Raw genomic sequence first — 23,153 nt, 5'->3', positions numbered from 1 at the left:
GGGAGACGAAGAGTTCTTAGGATCTATAGAAACCAATCAGCTCCCCCTTGGAAGGGAGGTGCTTCATTTGGAAACACAGCAGATATGAAAAGAAGATAACACTTTCATTAGAATGAACCAAAGGGCACTGAACTGATTTTGTGTTCCAGCTTCTACCCGAGACAAATTCTTCTGCTTCTCGGCATGTCACGTTTGTGCCCTTCAGATAGGAAATGACAGCACAGTCAACTCCAGATTTTCCATGCTAATAAAATGGAGACCTAGCACGCACAAACCAGGGCAGCACATAATCAAGAAAGCTTTTGGGTTTGGCTCTAAAATGCATCACACCATATGTTGTTTTATTAGAATTGTATCTTCCTTATGGTTTCTTTCTTAAGTTGCTATTAATTTAAAAATTTTTTATTGTATAATATTATAATATTAATAAGTTAATATTAATATATAAAATAAGTGTTTATAGACATTACATACTTACAGGCTGCCCATGACAAGGAACAAGGAGTGTATTAGAAGCCCAGCTATGGCATGGAAAGGCACAAGGAAGCTGGGCATTGCATATGCAGGATAAGCAGGCAGTTCAGAGGACGCAGATGCTTGTGAAATGCATCACGAGTCTTAAGACAGAGGGTGTGGGTTTCATAACTCCTCTTTGAGTGCGGCAGAAAAAATTAAGTTTGTTGTTTTTCTCTCAAGCAAACAATTAATTCATCAGTTATGAAATTGAACATTGTAAAAAGCATACATGTTAAGCAGTCGGGGCTGTAAGGAAAATGAAACAGAACTCCCAAGAGGCTCAAGCAGTGCTTGAGTCTTGGATACAGCCAGCGCCCACACTTCATGCTCCATTTGTGCTTTCATCAAAGCCACCCAGTGATGCAACAACCTTGACTGGCAGTTGTAATTGGATCTGTAAGAACAGAAAGACTGCCCTGTGGTCCTCATGAGGACTGCTTAGATTCACTGGACACGATTTCACTGTGAAGATGGCAACCGGGTAGATGGAGTCACATTCACATCATGGGATGCCTCCGAAAGTCCTGATCACTTGCATTTACTGATTAGACAACTTTAAGTCTGAAAACATTAGTAAGAGGTGTAAACTGGCAGATCTCAGGCTCTTTTCCTGCAGGGAACTTACTCCCTACTAAGCTTGTAATGGAGTCTACAGGGACTTCCACACCAAAGCTCAAAGGCCAGTCCTGACCATCTGATTTCATTATTACTACGTAATAGTAGGGGCATTTCCTTTTCCCTTTTAAAAGAAAGCACTCAAAAGATTCAGCTACTGAAAATTGTCTTTGAACTTGAGCTAAACTCGAATCTGTGAGAGACTGTTTAGATTTTTAATTACATCTGTTTATCCTTTGTTTGTATGGTGTATCTGAATGTACACGTGCCACACATGCAGGTGGAGGTCAGAGAATCCCTGTAGGAGCCAGTTCTCTCCTGTAGAACCATGTAGGTCCTGGGGAATGGAGCTGGACCATCACGCTTGGCAACAGGTAACCTTATCTGTTGAGACATCTTTGAAATTCAGGAAGAGCAATGGCTGCCAAAGAGAAGTCCTTGAGTGCTTAATGAGACTGCTCCTTTCATGGTATACAAGTGCTTTGTATTCTCACAACGTTGATAAAGTCTCCTGGTAAGGAAGGATCTGGCTTGATATATAACTCAGATGCTTCGTGGACTTCTTTCCTGGAAGAAAACTTCCTTCACTAATACCATAACTACATGCAAACATGTCATTTCACCTTTGCTAAGAAAGCAACTTCGAGGGTGTTTACAAAGGCATTTGTGCATGTGTGTGTGCGTGTGTGTGTGTGTGTGTGTGTGTGTGTGTGTGTGTGTAAGTAACTGTGTCAGGCTGTTCAGGGTGAAGAGGAAGTTTCCCATACAGACCCAGGGTTTTGAGAGACCATTTAATCCCCTTGTTTGGTAACAGGAAATATTTTAAGTATTAATATATGAAGCCAGCTTATCTCCTGACTTTAATACATAGAAACAAGCACTTTTTGTTTATTGTGGCAACCAATTCATGGTAGGGTATAGGCTGTGGAGCATTTAATCTAATTTATTTTTTGTTTGAATACATTTAACTTGTGCAAAGCCACCTCAGTGAGTTCTCACATCTTAGGAGTTACCCAGCAAAGCATACAAATAAACACCTTTCAAATGCTGGAGTATTTTTATTCAGGTTCCTCAAATTCTTTTATTGCTCAAGTGCTTTTGGGAATTTGATCCCTGATGAATATCCAAAGGAATTTTTCCTGCATTTTTATAATTTTCAAAAAAGTTACAATTGTCTTGAGCAAAAATAAAATATGATTATGACTTGTTTTTAGAAGAAGGGGAAGGTTGAAAGTTTTATCATTTCTGATTCCATCAGATTCAATCCTTCATTGATAAATTTATTGTTTAAACTATGGTCTGCCTGATAGATTCTGGGGATGCCAACTTGGGACATCATTTAGGATCTCTTGCCTCTTTGGTAAGCAACAGTTTGCGTTAATTCTCTTATATAAAAATCAAGAGGGAAGCAATGGGTTTGCTTTGTATCTTAGTCCTGGATGGTCCTCCTAGATGAGGGGTGTGCATTTTTATGAAAGAAGTGTCTTCCCCCAAGTGACGCAGGCTTTATGCCCATGAAGGATAAATGACATCAACACTGATGGGGAGAAACAGAAGCAGAAGCTTCAGGCGTCTGTCTAAGGAGATGTCAAAGCCTTCATTTTAAGATTTCTTCTCTTTAAGCGTGGTAATACACACTTATGGGGACTTTAAAAATGGAAGACTTGGAGGCCGTGTGAACCTTTGGGGAAATATATGTTTTGGTGGATGTGAAGATTTGGCTTAATAATCTTTGGCCAGAATGAAGAATTATTACAAGAAAATCAGACCCCATCATAAATATAGGTAAAAAGTTTAAAGTTCAATGAGTCACCAGAAAACCACTTACATCCAAGAAGGAGCCAACTATGATGAGAAATGAACATCTAAGTCAGTTAGAAGACTTCTTTCCTCAGAAGGCTAGATCAGGCTTTGAGTGGGGACAGGGAAAGGAAGTACTAACTCATTTAGATCTAATCAGTTACATTCTTATCCTAAGGTTTCTCTAAGCCATAGCTTTCATTAATGTAAGAAAGTAATCTGCCATACAGATTAATTATCATAAAATCCATCACATTCTAATGTCCCTTTGTCCTACAACATATTAAGGTAAATTACATAGTGTTTGAGAAACAAGTAATAGACACCAAGTTTACCGCTATTCATGTGGTTGCAACAAGGGTTCCATATACTAGGCAAGACATAAATTATCACAGAAAGTACCATATGACATCCATATAAATGTTTTCAAAGCTTTTAAAATGCTTAACTCAAAAAAGGAAAAATGTACTAATAAGGGCATCTTATTAGTCAGATTAATATTTTTCAATAAGGAATGGCTCATGTACAAGACAGTTATACCATATCATATATTTTAAATATTAATTATATCACATTACATCTATTTTATTTTCTTTTTTAAATGAGTCTAAAACCATTAAATTCATTGCACTGAAGTCTATATCTGAGAAATCCCTGCCTGCATGCTTTATTTCTCTTTAGGTCTTTGTATTCATGAAATATCTCTGGCTACAATAAACAGAATAGGCAACGAAAGGGCAAAGTCATGGCCAGATATTTGAATAGGTCACCCACGGGCAGCTGTCTCAAGGTTGGTAGAGAATGGTCCCGTCATCAAACAGTGCTATGTCACTTGACCTAGGACAGAACAAGCAATCAGACCATTCTGAGACTCAGTCCTTTTTGAATGTTTAGGAAATTATAAATTGCACTTCAAGACGTGTTTTGTTTTTCAGATTTGGCCTCAGGGATTAGCTGATGACTGGCTACTGAATGCATACAGTAAAGCTTGGTTCAGTACCTTATTCTATTATATATAGTACTATATACAATATGCTCTATATACTATATATGTACTATATATATATTATATACGTAATATAATGTACTATATATACTACATAGTACAGTCCTGTATAGTGTAACGCAACAGCTCTGTGTCTGGAAGGAGGAAAAGTAGAGGTGAATCAGGAGAACTGGAGAGTTGTTCAAGACAAAAAGCTGACCATTTTACACCCTGATCTATATTATTTAATCTCTTTCAAAATGCACAATACCAAAAATGGCTGAAATCACTGAGAATGATAAAGAAGAGTGGGGCTGTGAAAGTCTAGATTCTCATTTGCGGAGAAATTTTCACATGCAGGCCATTGGCTGCCGTGAATCTCTTCACTTGAAAGGAGTGACGTTAACAAAGTAAGTGTGTAGAAGTCTCACCTTCTGATCTGGAGATCGAAGCTAATGCTCATGTTTGTTTTCTCAAGACGAGGAACAGCAAATCGAAGGCCCAGAGAAAACTAGAAAGAAAAAACACACACACATGGGACACAAAGGTATTCACAGGAGGACCCCATACACAGTGTGACAGTTTCTCTTTAGTAACCTCTATTCCAACCTTTATCTCCTGTTCTGGATGTCTAGAAGATATGAAGTCAGCAATGAGACCATAGGGCCCAGAAGATTCAGTTCAATACATGTTCTCCCCTCTCTCTGTTCTTATACTCTATTCTTTTCCTTCCTGGTACAAACATCCTAACAATACAAATATGTAAGATGTGGAGAGCTGTGATGCTTATGTTCCATAGATGCTGGTCCACTTGTAGAGACTTGTAGAGATACAGTGGTGGCGTCAGTGCCATAAGGTGGGTGATACTTTTAGTGATGCTCTACGAAGAATGAAACGTACAGCCTTTGGTGTGTCATGCATGTTAGCTATGGTTTGGAAAGTCCACACAAGCAAAATTACTATTGCTATAGTTAGGTTGGGGTATTGGCTGTGTGGGTTTCTTTATTCTCCTTTATTGTCAAAATTGTAAAAAATTGCTCTTAGTATATTTGTGTCCTGAAATTAGAATCTTCCATGGAGAACAGAAAGCCCATGGGGAATCTGGGTGAGAAAACTAGCACATACACCATGGTACTGTGTGTATACATAATGATGCTACATGCTACCTGCTCATCCAAGGATTGTTCTGACTCCTGTTCGCCTTATCTCAGGAAATCAAAGTCTCTGTTAAGTAGGGATAGTTATGGTGACATCTTCGAATACAAAGCTAACTGAGGATTAGAGCAACTGAGACCCTGCTCCTGGAACAAAACAAATAAACGACAGAGATGGGATTTCAATCCCTGTGAGGCAGATTACAGAAACAGTCCTCACGGCTACTTCAGTGAGAGTCAAGCCGGGAACAAGGCAATGGTACTGAGAACCAGCAGCAATGACCTACAATAATTTATAATAAATCCTCCTTCCCACGGTCTTTGCCCGGTGTGGTTAGACTATGTGCACTGGCATCTTGTATGTGTGTGTGTGTGTGTGTGTGTGTGTGTGTGTGTGTGTGTGTGTGTGTGTGTGTATAACCCAGAGGTTGATATTGAACGTCTCTTTCTGCATCATTATTTCTGTTTTAATTTGACAGCATCTCTCACAGGATGAGAGTCCCAGGAACCTTTCTATCTGCCTTCCCAGTGCTTGGTTTAAGGCTTGTCCCAAAGTGCCTGGCTGGAAAGAGCACATGAGTCTTGCTTATAAAGCATATGTAGTAGTTTATGCCTTAGGGAGGGATTACTCTTTCAGAAATGTCCATTTTCAGTTAGACCTCTGAATGTGTTCTTCTCTCTTATTTGGAAGATTTTTATTTTTACTTTGTCTTGCTTTTTCTGTTTGACGAGTTTCTAGAATCTCCCCAGGATAAGAAGGGTAATGAATTGGCTGATGTTATGACCTGACACAGTAATGTTTTCCTTCCTCATCCTCTGTCTCCATAACTATTTAGTTCTCGTTCCACCTACAGTGTTGCTAGAAACAATGCATTTTCATATTATCTCACCTGACACATTCTCTAAGTAGCAGGCATATGGTGGTACACCAACAAAGGTGTAACAACAATCGTTGGAGGAATGAGAGTGTGTCCCCCTATATCATGATGAAGGCTCCCTGAAGTTGGTTCCGGTTATGGAGAAGTTCATATAAGGTGCTGACAAAGAAAGATGTGACAAATTCCTGTATGTAATAGTCACAGCAGGGCTGGAGCGATGATAGCTCAGTGTTTAAGAGCCCCTGCTGCTCCTTCTCTTCTGGCCTCCATGGGCCTACTCTCTCATTATACACATAAATAAAATAGAATAAATATCTTTAAAAATCACATATATTAACTAAGAAGTTTTGGGCCCATCTGTCTTGCTATTTTTTAGAGAAATTTGCAAGTTATGGACCTTATTCGTATAAAATAACTATTTTATGCCACCATGGCAGCTATACGTAAACAACTTTTCCCTCTAAAAAATTAGAAGACAGACTTCTGATTGCTGGGTAGACAAGATTAAATTAAAATTAAAGTCACTTTTTTAACATTTGGAAACATTTTTTTTAAATATTAGGCCTGGAATAAATGTTCCTGGTAGATTATTTATTAAAATGCCAGGACCACATGTTCATCTGTAATTTGCTCTACTCCATGACCACAGAGTGTCTGCAAAGTATAAAAGGAAAACGCACGTGAATCAACATGTTTAATAACAAAGCAGAAAGCAATAAATGTAGATGTGTTCGAGGGCATTAAAGGGCAAGATAAGAAACCTATTAGGTTTCTTCTACTAGGGACCCAGAGATATAAGAATCTAAACAATTTACTTCCCTGCTTTCTAGAGATTATTTGCTGGTAAAATGGATTGATGGCCTCTCACATAAACACGTCCATGGTTCAGACTGTTCTGCCATTTCCACCTTTTTCTCAGTATGGCACTGGCGGGCAGCTTTTGGTTCATCTTTAGTCACAGGCGTTGGTGATTTTAGACCATCTGCAGGCTAGATTTAATTCTCCCCATACTGAACAAGTTGAGTGACTCTGTCTATAGATGTCTACGTCAATACCCTCACGCCAATCTGGTTTCTTCTTGTTTTTCAGGCAAATATCTTTCTACCATATCAAGAGGGGTTGCTGGTTTCTAAGAGGATGCTAGTGGGGAGGGGGGTTCAGCCTATCATCCGTATCTCCTTTGTAAATATCCCATCTGCTGTTCATTAGCTTCACTCAAGTTCTTCCACAGCATTGTGGACCAGAGAGAAGATGGGCTCTGTTGTCAGGACTGGTTGGAATCCTGCTTCTGCCTTTCATCATCAGGTTGATGTCGGACAACGTGTTCTATTTTTCCAGGCCACAGTGTTCTTGTGTAGAAGATACATGAAATGCAGTAAGATTACATTAAAGTAGTCATTCTCTGGTGCTGGGCTTGGAACACAGAAGACATTCAAACCATGGGAACTAATTATGGGAATTTGACTTGCATGAAACTGATTTTATATTTTTTATAGAAGAAGTAGGTTTATAGTATTCCAGCTTGCCACATTTTATAAATATCCAAGGTTACTGCCTCGTGATAATATAAAGAGGAAAAAACTTTATTTATTTGATGTACACACTGTCCTGAAGTATAAGTTGGGAAGAGATATTATTTAAGAAAGTGTTACAGATACTCAGGTTTGAGAGCATTGGAATGAAAGATTTATTTGCTAGAAGACTTATCAGCATCTTTGAAATGTAAGACTCTGGACCCCCTCAGGGATGCCCAGGATAAGTTACAATGACCCCAGAGCTCCCTTTAAAGATGGCCAAAGGGCGGCACTGTTTAGAGTCAGCCAGGCAAGTGGTCTCATTGTAAATTCTCACAAGGTTCTTTTCAAACTGGCAATTTCACTGATGACAGAGATACCCAATTTCAAGCAGAAGATCATACTGAGTTCTCTTTATTTTGGTTTAATTGTGTAACTTTTTCAGATTTCAGAATCTGTTCCCTGACCTCAAAATTTCTACTGCTCTATTTATTATGAGGCATTGCTCTTCCACACTCACACTATAGGTGGATAAAGGAACTTTCCTGCCTGAGAGTTATTCCTAGTCAGCTCCTCTTTTCACGAGATCATTCGTCAGCTTGTTTTCTCTCATTGCTACAATCCCTTTGTATTAGTTTTCAATATATTTTGTTTAAAATGTGATTGATTGGTTGATGCGTTTGTATGTGTGTCTGTGTATGTCACATGTGTGTGGATGACAAAGGAGGCCATGGAGACCAGAAGAGGGGTTAGACCCGCTGGAGCTAGAATTATAGATTGGTTGTGGGCTACCCCACATAGGTGCAGGAAACTGAACTCTAATCCTTGGGAAGAAAGCACTGAGCACTCTTCCTGCTGGACCTCTCTCAACATCCTTTTCAAACACAGACCTGGTAAAGATCCTGTCATATGCATATGAAAGGCACACTGGAATAGAATTTTCTTTGCTAATATATTTTAAAATCACCCCTCCCCCACTTTGGACCAAGTGTCATACAGTACATGCTGGCCTTGAACTCACTGTAGCTGGATCTGACCCTGAACAAATACTCCTCTTTCTGCCCAGTCTTGAGTATGGGCATTGCAGGAATGTGAGCCCACTCCTGGTTGGATAGCTTACTCAGTACTGGGGATCAAACCCCAGGGCTTTGTGTGTGTTCCACCAAGTGGCTACATCCTTAGCCCTCCTAAGTAGCTTATTTTAAAGCTTTAAAACTTAGCAATATCATTTAAAAATATATACCAGGAATTAAAAGAAAAGAATAAAAGGCAAAACCCCGAGGTGCAAACGCGGCCATTACCCTCCTGTAGTCTACAGAGAAAGTGTGTGAAAGCCAAGAAAGTGTATCTGACCTGCCATTATCACCCCGGTAGGTTAAAATGCTAAGTCCCACCACAGTGGCAATTTCCTGCCCAGTCTGCTTTAGCTGCTGCTTGCCAAGTGCTAATTGGAGAGGTTTCCACTAGTCCTCTGTAAAATCCAATTAGCCTGAGATCAGTAAGGACTACGGACACTCTCTTACATTTGTTCCTGACACCATCGGGTTCCCAAGGTCACACACCACCATCCTGGTTACGTTTTCCATCTTGTAGTCACAGCTCAGGGGCCTCAGTCCCTGCAAGAAGAAAAGAACACCATTGTGGAGTTCAGGGGCAGAAGGAGTTACATCCTGTGGCGTGCAGTGTAGGAGGCCTGAGCGCCCCCCTTGATTTCAAACACCTGTGAGGGTCACGCCGCACGCACTTAATCTGCTGCCATTGGCTAAGAGCAAAATCCTGTACCAGTTCAACTTGAGAAAAAGTCGTGTGAAGACATGCTTTGCTGTGGCGTAAGAGGCTCGGACAGTATTTGGTATTTATTCGAACATTTTGTATTTTCACTAAACCTCAGTGTTAAACTCAGAGCATTAAGATCGAAAAGCAAACAGCTGTAGTCCGTACATTAATCCCACAGGAGAGAAGTAACAGGAAGTGGGCAGCTATGTCTCCCTGGCCCTTTGTAGGGGAACAGCCTTGAACCCAGATTTCTGCATATCACAGGAATTTAAAGAAGATTCTATCAGATGTGTTCAATCTTTCAAATATTTAAGATGTGATTTAAAAAAATCTTAGGTTAGAATAACAAAGAATAGCTTTATTATGAAATTTTCTTTTTTGAAAAAATATTTGTTGTTTTTTTGGTGTGTGTGTGTGTGTGTGTGTGTGTGTGTGTGTGTGTGTGTAAGCACACATATGTCTGAATGAATATAAAGGGGGTGTTGGCTCCCTGAGTTTGGACTTCATGCATGAACCCACCAAAGCCTCTCAGGTCTCAGTGAGGCATTTTCATATCTTTGTGCTACATACGCTGATTTATTAGTCCCGCCTGTACGGTACCCCACCATGTCCTCTGACTAATATTTCAGATTTATGTTTAACTGGTTCTTCCTATCGATGCCCCTCCTGGAACTTCCTACCTGGCTTAGGATTTGTGAAAACTCCAGTGTGACGGTTCTTGTTCATTGCTGGAAAACTCTCAAGCCTTCTCGGTGCAGCTTCCTGCGCCTCTCCGGCACACCTACGTCTTTGTGCTAAAGCCAGTGGTCGGGAAAACCACCCCTCACTTCCCACCCCAATTCCCTCTCCATCTTTCAAAACCCGATGGTGTATTTGGAGACAACTTCTTACATACTCTACCATTTCACTATATGCCATCAAACTGTTTGGCTGCCACCATCATCTCCAAAGGTACGAAAGTCTCGTGGATGGCTTTCATCATGGTGCACCCTTTAAGGGGCTTCTGGGAGCTAAGTACATGAAGCTTTCTAGTGCAACAATTCTTTGTCCATCTGTTAGTGTTTCTGACATTTTTATGTAAGAAAACAATATCAGGTTTTCAAGTAAAAGCCTTAGAAATGTTTCTCTGTTCCTTTCTACTTTAGGGACACAACCCCCCTTCCAACCCTCCCCAAAACAAAGGAAAACAAAACAAAACAAAACCCTCTAGTCTCTACATGAGGAATTCTATTCTCTATGCATTTGAGTGTGTAAGCTTTAGGGGGGCAAGGGGTACTGGCAGCCGTCCTGTCCCAGCGTCTGGAACAGGGTCTACAGTATAGAGCAGAAACAACTCACATATTGCCTCCTAAAGATGAGATTACAAGGAGATACCCACTCTGAGAATTACCCAGGCATACACATTTGCACATGCGCACACACGAACACACACACACACACACACACACACACACACACACATACACACACAGAGGAAACTGAGAGGCACCATTTAACACAAGCTTTTTACAAATACCTTGAAGAAGCCATGTTACTTATCCTGAAAGAGCTAAAAAGAGTTTTTCCAAAGCTAGTAATAATATCTCTTTACTTAATGGTAGGTGTCCGGTATTCATCTTTAGAACTCATAACTAAGAGTGACTATACAGAAATGTCCCCCCCCCCCAAATTACTAATCCCTATGAAGGCAAAACAAAACTAAAAAGCTTTTGCAAATATCCATATGCCCCTTGCCTGTAATGAAGGGATTTCATTTCTACAGTTAATAAATTTGACAAGTATTTTAAAAGTTGTATTTTTAAATTAAAAATTATTTTATGGGTTCCGAGTATTTTGCCTGTATGTATGTATATGTCCTGCAAGCCTGGTGCCCCAGGAGGCCAGAAGAAGGCATTGAAGTTATAGATAGTTTTGAGTTAATATGTTGGTGATAGGAACTGAACACAGGTCCTCAGCAAGTACAATAATGCTCTTAACTGCTGAGCCATCTTGCCTGATCCTAGCTTTCAACAAGCAGTTGATATCAATGGCGAAACATTTTCCCTCCCATATCACCTCCACCCTCTTTTCTTTGTTTAGTTTTTATTTCCTCTCTCTGACGAAAATACAGACCATCAATTGTTTTTCTAGACATTTCTAGATTATTTTTCTCAGTGGTTCCAGGGACATTTTTGTACTAATCCATTTATAGCTTTTAGACTATTACTCACTCCTTTATTCATTCACTGAAAATATTTATCTTGGGGCTGTTTCTTACCAGGTAAACAAGACTCCCAAGTCCTTACTGAATTTCCAGCCATTGTAACAATTCTAACAGGTGACTTGTAGCCACCAATGGAAACATAATTGCAGAAGAGTTTGGTGGGTTTTTGTTTCTTAATTAGAAAGTAGGATTTAAGAAAGATGTGCATGCATATTTAGGCATTCAGAGAGGATGTCCTGGAGAAGGTAGCATCTAAGCTTGTAGGGACAGGACTTACTGGTACCCGAGTCTTGGTTTTGCAATACAACAAATCATAAACTGGCACACACTGCTGTCTCCTTATCTATGAAACCTAGAACAAATTTGCTTCTGTGAGGTGATTATCATACTCATGTAAATTCAGTGCATGCAAGAACTCAGAGCAGTACCCAGACCATCCCAACTGCACAGTCTATGCTGATTTTCATAACCACTGCAGTCATTAGTAGTCTTAATTATTATGAATTAGAGCTGGAATCTGAGGTGTGTGTGTGTGTGTGTGTGTGTGTGTGTGTGGAGGTGAGCCTATGCTCACGTGTGTTTATAGACATGTGTGAAAGTCAGAAGAGGTTGTCAGCTCAGCAGCAGCTGGAGTTAAAGTGCCAGTGAGCTGCTCATAAGGCTGGTAGGGTCGGACAGGGTCTTCTATAAGAACAAAGTGCTCTTAGCACCTGAGCCATCTCTTCAGCTCCTCTTCTCTTTCATTCCTCTTGCTTGCAGAGGGTTTATCACAAGATGGCATTTTCAATCGAAAGTCTACCATGGATGTGTGGGATGCATTGCACTACCCTCTGGTTTTTATATACTGAAATAACTTCAACAGAGGAACAAGTGTAAAGTCTCATAACTGGAGGAAGGAAAGACAGGAGGATTTTAGATCAGTCCTCGGAGAAATGAGAATACCAAGGGATGTTAAGGCTTGCAGTGGAGGAAGGGAAATGCCAGGGCAACTGAAGAAGACCAGGAAGACTGTTTCTCTAACTGTTTTTGCTGCCAGTGAGGATGGGTTCAAATACTTCTGCATGACCATTTAAAATTGTTTTATTATTTGTATAATTTGTAGGAAAAGGCTTGGGACACAACCTGATGAGTGGAAATATTTTTAAATCAGCTTTTTCAATAGAAATGCATAATGATTTTAAGCGTTAAAGATACTTGGTTGCTGTTTGGTTCAAAATTTAAAAAAATTTAATTGAGAAAATAATTCAACAAATACAAAAATCCATGAGACTAGAAATGGAAATAGAGAATTTTTGTCCCCTAATTTTTTTTTTTTGCTTCCCCCCCCCCTTTCTTCTTTCACTTATCCATTCCCTGTCTTTCCTTTTCTTCCTCACCCAATTATCTGCCTGTCTGTCTGTCTCCAGGCTCCTCTATCTCCAGGCTGGCCTTGAACTTGTGATCATTCTGCCTCTCTTCTCAAGTGACGGGATTGTAGGGATACACTTCCACACAAGGCTCTGTCTCCATATTTTTTAAAAGGCTTATACAGTGGTAACGTTGCATCAGACAGATCCCTTTCTACGACAAAGTTCAGTCATTAGACTGTGAAAGTTCCTTCTAAAAATGCGGTCTTGAGAAAGTGGTAGACACATAATAAATTTTAGCTACATAAATCCATCAGCAGGCGTTTACTGAGTGCCTGTGTTATTTTTATGCCCCTGAAAGGGTGGGAACCTTAGTTTCTTCTCTTAACTGAATGTCTCAAATACTCTGAAATGGGGAAACTTTCAGTCTATCAAGCATTTATAAGGATGCTTTTGTTTGTTTGTTTCCGTCTTTTTATTGAATGTGATTTGTAGCATGGGCCGGTCTTCAACTCATGGGTCCACTTGCCTGAGCTTTGTGCCTGCTAGGATTACTGGCCTATTTAGAATGTTTTCTCAGACCAAATGATTAAGAACAGGACAGGTTCCCAGGACACACTGAATGGTTAGAATCATGTTCTGGTAATGGCCGGGAAGGTCATAAATAACACCTATACCTTTTCAATAAACAGCAACATTGACAACTGGTACACTAGGCCCCTCTCTGGTCTCAGTCCCAACAATTCGGACTAAGAAGAAAGACAAATGAGCTTGTTTCCTCTGCAGTTACTGTCCAGCCTGTTATCAGTGCTCAGCAGGACCAGTTGGCTCTTCTTCTGTCGCCAGTAATAAAAGCCAGACCTCCTCCGATTTGCTTGGAACTTAGAGGAACTCAAACCAGGGATTGCAAAGGCAATGAGGCGATGGGGTTAGCCTGAGGAATGAGTCGTCTGCCTCTTTGGTTGGTCTTTTCTCTGCCTTGCTTCAGCTCCTGGTCTTTGGCTAACTTATCTTTGTACTGTGGCAGAAAGAGACTTTAATATTTCACAGCCCATCTTCTCCCTGGCTTGTTGCTATTATGAGATGACAAAGGAAGGCACAATTCTGACCTCTTTTAGGAGGAAAGACTCAGCCTTGTTCAGAGGACTAAATATTTACTTGGATTCCAGCCTTACCTTGTTGTTGCGCTCGATCCCAACGTAATCTGCTTCTTCCGGGATCATAACGAAGAGTTCAGCTTCATAGGCTCCTTCCCCTTCATTTCTCGCATTTATTATGAGCATTAGGTGATTTTCATCCCCAATAATTATCTGATGCTTATCTCTAAAAATATGTTTAAAAAAGAATGATTATGCAAACCCTGCATCACTGGCTTCATGAATATTCTATTTAAGAAATGTAAAGAATGTGTGCCTGTAAAACCTAAGCACTCGGGAGGCTGGGGTGGGAGAACTGCGAGTTTAAGACCGTCCTGGACTACTGAGCTACGTAGTTGGAGTCTGTCTCAAAACAAAAACAAAAAAAAAAAAAAAAAAAAAAAGAAAGAAAAATAATGATTTAGCAGAAAGATAAAGAAAACCTGAAAATCTAAATACTCAGGAGACTGGGGTAGGAAAATTGGAAGTTTGAGACCATCCTGGACTATTGAACTATATAGCAGGATTCTTCTAAAAACTAACCAACCAACCAACCAACCAACCAACCAACCAACCAAGAAAGACAATGATTTGGCAAGAAAATAAGAGAGAGAAGCTGGTAAATGTCAGGCTAGGACTGAGAAAGAAGGTAGATAAATGGTTCTGAAAGGTCTGTAGGACATTTAAGAAAACAATTTCTGAATGGGAAAGGTAAGATAATGTCCCATGGTGTGCAAGCAACTATTTAACAGTTTGTCCTAAAAAAATAAAATAAAACTGATACATATCATTTGTGGATTCCAGTGTTGTGCCCCCCCACCCCCACAGCGTGACCAATTTGAAGCCATCAACACACAGAGTGGCCAGCTACCAAAATTCTTGCAAACTCAACATTTGCCTTGGGAACAAGAATGAAAGGTCCCCAGTTCCTTCTTATCACTGAGAACACATATTAGCAGGAGAGTGAGCTGTAGGGAAGGGGGACGGGAGGGGAGGGAAGGAGAGGGCAAGTGAGGGGAGGGGAGGGGAGAGGAGAGGAGAGGAGAGGTGAGGAGAGGTGAGGAGAGGAGAGGTGAGGAGAGGAGAGGAGAGGAGAGGTGAGGAGAGGAGAGGAGAGGTGAGGAGAGGAGAGGAGAGGTGAGGAGAGGAGAGGAGAGGAGAGGAGAGGTGAGGAGAGGAGAGGTGAGGAGAGGAGAGGAGAGGACAGGAGAGGTGAGGAGAGGAGAGGAGAAGAGAGGAGAGGTGAGGAGAGGTGAGGAGAGGAGAGGAGAGGTGAGGAGAGGAGAGGAGAGGTGAGGAGAGGAGAGGAGAGGAGAGGAGAGGAGAGGTGAGGAGAGGAGAGGAGAGGTGAGGAGAGGAGAGGAGAGGAGAGGAGAGGAGAGGTGAGGAGAGGAGAGGAGAGATCCTTTAGACAGTGATGGAGAAGCCCTAGCAACAGGGATGCTAAGGGAAAAATAAACAGGTGAAACAGAACCCCAAGTGGCTGAGGAAGGTTTTGAAGTAGTTTAAAGAAATTTAATTCACTTTGAACTCCAAATGAAACCAAAGTTCAGAAATGCCTCTTCCACTTTTGACCCCGCCTCAAAGCTACTGCTTTGGACACTTATTAAGTTATGAACTTTGGGGGAAGTCCCCTTGAGAGATTACCAAGCAGATTCCAAACGCTGGTAGTTCAGAAGTTCCGGGGTGAGAGGAACACAGCCCTGCTTTTCCACCCAGAGATGTCTCAGCTCCGGCTACTACTTCTTTACACACACATCACACACACAGCAGTGCAGTTACCAGCACTGGTCAATGCTCACCTCTTCCTGGCCACTGCCTGGCCCTTTGATTCTCATTTGACTCTCTGACACCTGCTGCTTGACCCCCCAGCCCCTGGTGTGTCTTTTAAGTCTCCCCCTGTAGTAAATTAAAGTTAATTTTGTTTTGACAGTTTTAAGGAGGCCTTTGAGTCATGGGGTGCTACAAAAACAAGTTTGGTTAAGGTGTGGACTGAACCCTTTCTCTCTTGACTGAGGTAAGTAAATAGAACCCGAGCCACACCACACATGAGTTTACTTTCAACAAAAACACTTTTACCCCTCTGATGCTTGCTGAAAGATGAAATGGCCCAGGCAAGATCTCCGGGCTGTGTCATTTGACACCAGTGACAGAGAACTGACCAGATCAGAGGCAAATCTGAAGTGTGGACATGCCAAAGAATTTCATGAATCACTTTCCCTTCTCCATTTCTTGGAAGCATATGCTTTCTCTAAAGAAGCTGTAAGTAAACACCCAGGGACCACCAGGTGTGGTGCACACATTTATTTATGTGAACTTACGGTCTTGCCGACAGCTTCAAGTCAGGAACACATAGATTGTCTTCTCCACAGTCCACTAGGATGTGAGCCTGTGTGGAGCAAGGGAAGCATCAGAAGGAATCTGAGAAAGCTTAACTCACATCCTTCCTCATGAAGATCATAAAGGATTCCATGAACTCAGCCTAAGCTTTCCTGCCGCTACATAGACGTCTACTTAACTCCATGTGCCGTGACGTAAAACAACACATGATAGAGTTTATTTCACAGCCCATTTCCAGTTTGTTCTGAAATGTCTGTAGATGACGCTGACTGACACCGTCGTGAGGATTACTGGCTTTATTGCTTCTGTTACTATAGCATGTGAACAAATTAAAGTGTGTAATGAGAGAAAGGCTTCCAAAAGCCCCACAAGGAAACATGTTAGCATCATGTCCCTGGTGCTATCTACTTCTGTGTACAAATGGAAATAGGAGGGTCTGACTTTCCTCTTCAGATCATAGGAAGAACTCTCTCCAGAGAATGGAAAGGCCTTCAGACTCTCGCCTTAAAGACAAACCTGTTCAGTGACTACATTGTCCCGGTAGTGGTTCAAAATTGGCTTCACTTCTAGGCCATCTTTAAAGGTGGAATCGTCCAAACTGTAGTTCAGGCTAATGTTGATTGGAGATAATTTATCTCGGAATTCAGTTTCATCCTAGGAAAAATAATCACCGACTCAGGCCTGTGAAATGACTGCAAGATGTTAGTGTATGACAAGCAGGCCACCCTGGATGCCTGCCTGCGTTTGTGAATGACAATGTTCACCATAACAGGATAAATTGGGTGCTAATGTATGCGGTCTGCAGTAGCTGGCATATGTAAAAGTCCAGTGATGAAATCACCCAGAGCCATGGCTACCAAAGGTTCTTTAGTGTCAGAACAACCATTTCATAGGGCTTACATATCACATATCCTATGTATCAGACATTTATATTATGATTCATGACAGTAGCAAAGTTACAGTGAAGAAGTAGCATGGAAAGTAATTTTATGGTCTGTGGTTACATGAGGAAGTGTATCAAAGGGCTGCAGCATTAGGAAGCTTGAGAACCACTGGTCTAGAGGAGATCTTCAGGCACCCCAGACCTGTAACACCTGGCACAGAATCAAGTCACCCAGTCAAGCATTACACTTATATACCATGCATGCCAGAGAACATCACGACCCAGGATGTTTGGTTCTGATGAAGCTGCCAGAAGGTTCTCTTGGGCTCAGAGGAAGAAAATATCTTACCTCTCTTTCCCCCTTTGCTATTTCTTTAAATCGTTTCATGAACAAGATACCTTCAGCACATTCGAAGGTTCCTTGGATAAAGGAACTGGAGTCTTCACAGGGTGAGGACAGAAGAGCAAGCACTGAGCACTAAGTTCTAAGCACTAAGCTCTAAGCACCAAAGCACTAAGTACTAAGCACTAAGCACTTAGCATGCAGCCATCATCCTGCATTTCAGTTGTGCTAACCAAGGTCCTACAAAGTTGGGGGAGGGGGAGCATGTGCCTGGGCTCTCATTGTAAAGTATAGTTGTGAACCTTTAGTCCTCACTAGAATTCTTCCTGTGATCTAAGTCTCCTTGGGAAGGAAAGCAATGGGACTATGGGTCACTCTCTTCCAGCTGGCTGGAGAAATGCTGGATAATTGGGTTCCAGATAATTTGAATTTTAAATTTCATGAGGATTTGCAAAACCGTATCACCTTCATCAGCACAATTATACATTGCTTTTAATGAAAGCTTGGTTATCTAAATGTTTTCCCAAGCCAACACTAAGTGTATCCTGATAAAAATCTAACGGGACATACCCACATAGGATAAAGAAATCAAATAAATTGTGTTGAACTTTTATGTATGAGGAAGGGGAGACAGTTAAAAATGAAGACCATCTGAGTTAGATGCTGTTATCAACAGTTTGTCCAAAACAAACAAGAAGCCTCAGAAATTATGAGTAACAAATCACTGGGCTGTTTGAAGTCAGTGTCAGCAAGAAAGAATCCTACCTTAAGCCAGAGTCTCCTCCAAACAATTGAGAATAGACAGATGTGGATGCCCACGGAAAGCATGAAGGTTAACCAGAGAGAAACGGTTAGAATTTGGATTGAAGAGGATAAGTCCCAGGGAATTTTCAGAAAACTCACTCGAAGGTAAACTGTGAAATCCTGGCAGTGGAGGGATTTCTGCTGCCTCATCACAAAGGGGAAGGTGAGATGGGACTGATGGTTGTGGAGAAAGAGTGTCCGCTTGATGGCTCCTTTTTGCTTCAGGAAATCTAACTGCACCTCAGCCATCAGGGCTAAAGGACAGACAGACAGACAGACAGACAGAGAGTAAACAAAATCATATGGAGAAAACATTGGGCAAATGTAGTACTGACAAGGGAAAGAACTCATTTCAAGATGGTTCTTTAGGAAAATCTTTTCATAGTTGGATCACATGTAAGCTGATGAATTAAAAAAAAATCATGCTCAGTATCTAATTATTTTGTGGCTTTGCATGCATATATGGTGTATGTGTGAGCACTTGTTCATGTGTTTATGTTTGCAGGGGTGTGTGTGTGTGTGTGTGTGTGTGTGTGTGTGTGTGTGTGTGTGGTTTATGAGTATGTGTGCATGTGAAAGCCAGAGGGAGACACTGGGTATCTTGCTTGATTCCCCCCACCCACTTATATTTTGAGACAGGGTCTCTCACTGAGCCTGGAGCTTACCAGTTTGGCTAGGGTAGCTGGCACAGTCTGGGAAGGGCCTGTCTCTACCTCTCCAGTACTGGGATCATAGACGCATCTGCCACATTTGGCTTTTATACAGTACTGAAGACCTCAATTCCGGTCCTCCTGCTTGCTCAGAAAGAATGCACAATGGAGCTATCTCCACAGGCAGTGTTCTGTAACTCACACAAAAATTATGGCATGCCACCTTTCCAAAAGTTATGTGTTTGATACCTGATGCCCATGATTAAAATAGTATTAATTAGATAGTTTTTAAAGATACAATAAAAACTTGAGTTTTCATACAGGGCTCTTTAGTTTTCTATTGTCCGTACAGAGAAGTATGTCATGCTTACTTTGCATAGGGTAGCATAAGAATGAAAATATTCTCACCTATTGTATTTGAAATGCTCTGGCCTGCTATAGATGCACAGACTCTTAAAGAAAAGCTGCGGGAAGACAGTAGTCAGTAATTTATTGGTTAGTAAAGCTTTGAATTTGAGATTGGAATCTTCCTCCCCATCCTTCCAGACAAAATGAACACATGGCTTCACTTTATATACTCTTAATTACATATACATACACATGCGCGTACATGCACACATATATATGCATGTGTGTACACATGCATGTGCATGCACAAACACACACACACATACACACACACACACACACACAAACACACACACACACACACCAGGTCAGCACAATTACTAATACAATTGAAACAGGTAGCTCTGCTTAGGAAGGCAACTACTTGAAAACATTACTAGAGAATTAATCAATTGATTAATCAGGCCCCCACTCTGTCTTTATGCAATGACTACATATGAGCACAATTCTTGTTCCATGGAATGAGATAATAATGGAAGTGGGAGAGAGTTAAAGCAGCTGACTCCAGCTAGCTGTGCACAGAGACATGAATAACAAGGCAGTGACAGCTTTGTAATTCTGCCTTCAGCAAGCACTAACTTCAACACCAGAAATATTTGTGGTGGTTGTGATTGTCCCATGACCTGAACTTGCCCTGGTCTGTGGCCATCGACCGAATGAGAAATATCCCCATGTCTCTGCCTGAGTTTAACAAGTATTCTCACTTCCCTCCTAGTCTAACAGTCATGGCTACAGACAAGGCTCGTGCACATCGCCAAGAGAGCAAAGATGCAAGAGGATGATTTAATGGCAGTCCTAGAAGGTTTTACTATAACTTTTAGTGTGATCTGAGTATTTCTATGGAATTCATAAAAGTAAGGACTCTCCAATCATGCTTTAAGTGGACGGCAGGTTCCCTTGTCAAATGTAACAGAAATGTGTCACATCTGGGATTCATCGATCTCTGTGGCCTCAGCCAATGTCCCCCTTCAGGGTAAGTAATTCGCCACACACCATTTAGCCAAAAGTTTCCTGAGATGTTTGTACCATTACAAGTGTTTATATCACTTCCCTGGAGAAATCACAGACTCCAACCCCTCCTCCTTTGATTAGAATTATTCAAGGGAGGCTAGTAGGTAAACATATCTTTAATTTTTCTGTCAGTACCAGCCTCCCAAACTAGACCCCGTGTTCAGCTTTTCCATAAGCATTTGGTGTCCTTTACCATGGCACACTGACCAATATCTGACATTCCTCAGTATAGACAAAGCTTTCCCAAAGTAAAGTCATCTTATGATGAACTTATCAACATATAAAATGGAATGTATTTAGAGACAATAATTGTTTTAATGCAATGTGAAGCAACATGGCTTTCACATAGGAGTAAGTTACAGCTATAAATGTGCACACTGCATTGGTAAGGAGGAATCTGGTAAATGCTGTCAGCTGAAGGCTTTAGTCTCAGTTTATGAATTATGTCAGGGCACAGCTATATTTCTTTTGTCATCTTTCTGTCTGTCAATAGCATTAACAGCTGGATGACTTTAACTTCTTTCATTCGAATTTACTCCAGCTGTGATAACCTGCTGAATTAGTGAGAGTAGCATTCCAACCTGAATCCAGAAGGTTGAAGATGGCTTTAGCTGCAATATCTACCCTAAGTGGTGGTAATTCCATAATTCTGTTCTAAACTAGAATTTCAAATTTCTACATTAATGGATGAGCATATTCATTCCAAATATAGAGAAATATTTATTATCGATGTCTAAAGACTCATCATGAGTTTGATCCCAAGAATCAGATCCATATATAATTGTGACTTGTGCCAGACAAAAGTGTGAAATATGCCTTAACTTAAAATATAATTTTAAGCTATGATTTTTGTTTAAATTCAGCAAAGTCCATTAGTCTGATTATTTTTAATTGAAAAAAAAATTTAAAATAAAGTCCAAAAATCCCACATGAAATCAACTGAGCATTCTCTTTGAGTCTATCTAAATAAAGCAATCGGCAGACAGGCTGCTGTACAGAGAAGGAAGGAAGTCCACAACATGATCCCGACACTATTTGTCAATGAGCTTGTGGTATAAATCTGCTTGTTGTTATATAAAATGAGAAAATGAGATAAATGTAAAATGTGGTTTCAAACACAAAGCCAGATGGGGAGATGCTCAGCTGGTCCAGTACTTGCTGCAGAAGCATAAGGTTCTATATTTATATCACCAGCATCCAGATGAACCCTGGGGCCCAACAGTAGCCATCCAGCGTTGGCAGTGGGGAAGAGGCACAGAGGCAGGAGACCCTAGAGCAGTAGATTTCAACATGTGAATGGAGACACCTTGGGGGTTGAATGAACCTTTCTCAAGGGTCATATCAGATGTCCGGCATGTTAGATATTTACATTATGATTAATAATCGTAACACAATCGCAGTTCCAAAGTAGCAATGAAAATAATTTTATGCTTAGGGTCCCCCACAGCATGTAGAACTATATCAAAGGGTCACAGCATTAGGAAGGTTAAGAACCACTGCACTAGAGCTTATGGTCGACCAGGGTGACCTAATCCCTGAGAGTGAGGTTCAGTAAGAAACCCTGTCTCAAAACTAAGATGGAAATTGATGAAGGAAGATAGCTGATGTCAACTTGTGGCCCCCACACACCTGTTTGTACACACATATCAATACATATACCATACAAACCCACATTCATATACAACACCACAAGGAAAGCACAAAGCAAGCAATCACTAATTCTCAGTTATTTATTATTATACATATATGTGCTTGACACGTGTGTTGGGGAAGATCAGAGGACAGAGCTGGTTTTCCTTTCACCTTTACTAGGGTTCTGGGGACTGAACACAGGTCCCAAGGCACGTGTGGCAAGCATCTTTATAGGTTGAATCATCTCATTGGCCCAACTGTCTCCAACCCAACTCTACTTTAATGACGAAAGACATCTGATTTTACGTGATGTCATTCATATCTGAAAACATTTTTCTTTTTTCAGATTGGAGAAGTAGCTAGTTTGTTTTGTGTTTACAAAATAGAAAAAAAATAGTAATTTTCTCTTTAGTAGCCAATTATCTTAATATTTATTATGCTGAACTTTATTTCCTTTTTCCTGAGTAATATCAACAGCAGATAGTAAAACAAAACAAAAAACCCAAACCCAGACAGCTGACAGAATGACACAAAAATCCACATGGAAGGAAGTGGGAAATGATTTGTGACTGGAGTCTGCCAAAGAGTTCATCTACAGTACAAGCTGGTGTTAAATCAGACCGGTGTCATAGCAGAGGTGCCTTTCAAACACTTCGGCTAAAGTGTCCACAAAACATGCTACATCCTCAAAACATTCTACAGGAGTCAGCTGTTTCCTTCCTAGCTTCTGTCTGGTTGGTTCGTTTTGGGTTCTGAGGATAGTCAACCACTCTCAGTCCCCATCACTGTATCTCAGGAAAAGGCTTTTATTAAGTGTCTTTCAGAAAAGGATACAGTCAAATTAAATATAAGTAATGTGACAAAACTCAATAACAGCACTATAATTTGTTCACAGAACAAGTTACTTTTTATCTTAGTGACTTGACTCCAGGGAACAAGAAAATGGCTGCCGAAAGGAAAGGCAATTGCCCAGCGGATGAGGAGTGCTGGTCCTCAGCAGTGTGAACAGTGCTGTTCCTAGTTCCCTACTGGGTGACCTACCCATGTTCCTGCACTTATCAACAGCATTAACTGGACTGAGTGGGCCAAACAAACAAACAAACAACTAAAAGAGAAATACATGAACTCCTCTTAAGGATGGAGTAAGGACTGGGACGAT

At 40.9% G+C, this 23,153-nt stretch overlaps 1 protein-coding gene across 1 annotated transcript in view; it reads right to left on the bottom strand.

The window, feature by feature from the left end:
* The window catches only part of ITGA8 (integrin subunit alpha 8), a gene marked incomplete at its 5' end in the record, with an annotated part of 168,629 nt that overhangs the window by 53,589 nt on the left and 91,887 nt on the right, over positions 1 to 23,153 (bottom strand). The window contains 7 exons of the mRNA XM_080917558.1: positions 4,348 to 4,427; positions 8,986 to 9,078; positions 13,963 to 14,110; positions 16,245 to 16,312; positions 16,780 to 16,917; positions 18,393 to 18,547; positions 19,352 to 19,407. Of these exons, the coding sequence (XP_080773684.1) occupies positions 4,348 to 4,427; positions 8,986 to 9,078; positions 13,963 to 14,110; positions 16,245 to 16,312; positions 16,780 to 16,917; positions 18,393 to 18,547; positions 19,352 to 19,407 (738 nt within the window). The remainder of the gene's footprint in view (positions 1 to 4,347; positions 4,428 to 8,985; positions 9,079 to 13,962; positions 14,111 to 16,244; positions 16,313 to 16,779; positions 16,918 to 18,392; positions 18,548 to 19,351; positions 19,408 to 23,153) is intronic.

The sequence above is a fragment of the Micromys minutus genome, assembly GCF_963924665.1.
Source record: "Micromys minutus genome assembly, chromosome: 6".
Classification (NCBI taxonomy): Eukaryota; Metazoa; Chordata; class Mammalia; order Rodentia; family Muridae; genus Micromys; species Micromys minutus.
Note: the sequence above shows the minus strand (reverse complement) of the source record. Positions and strands in the feature narration are given on the sequence as shown.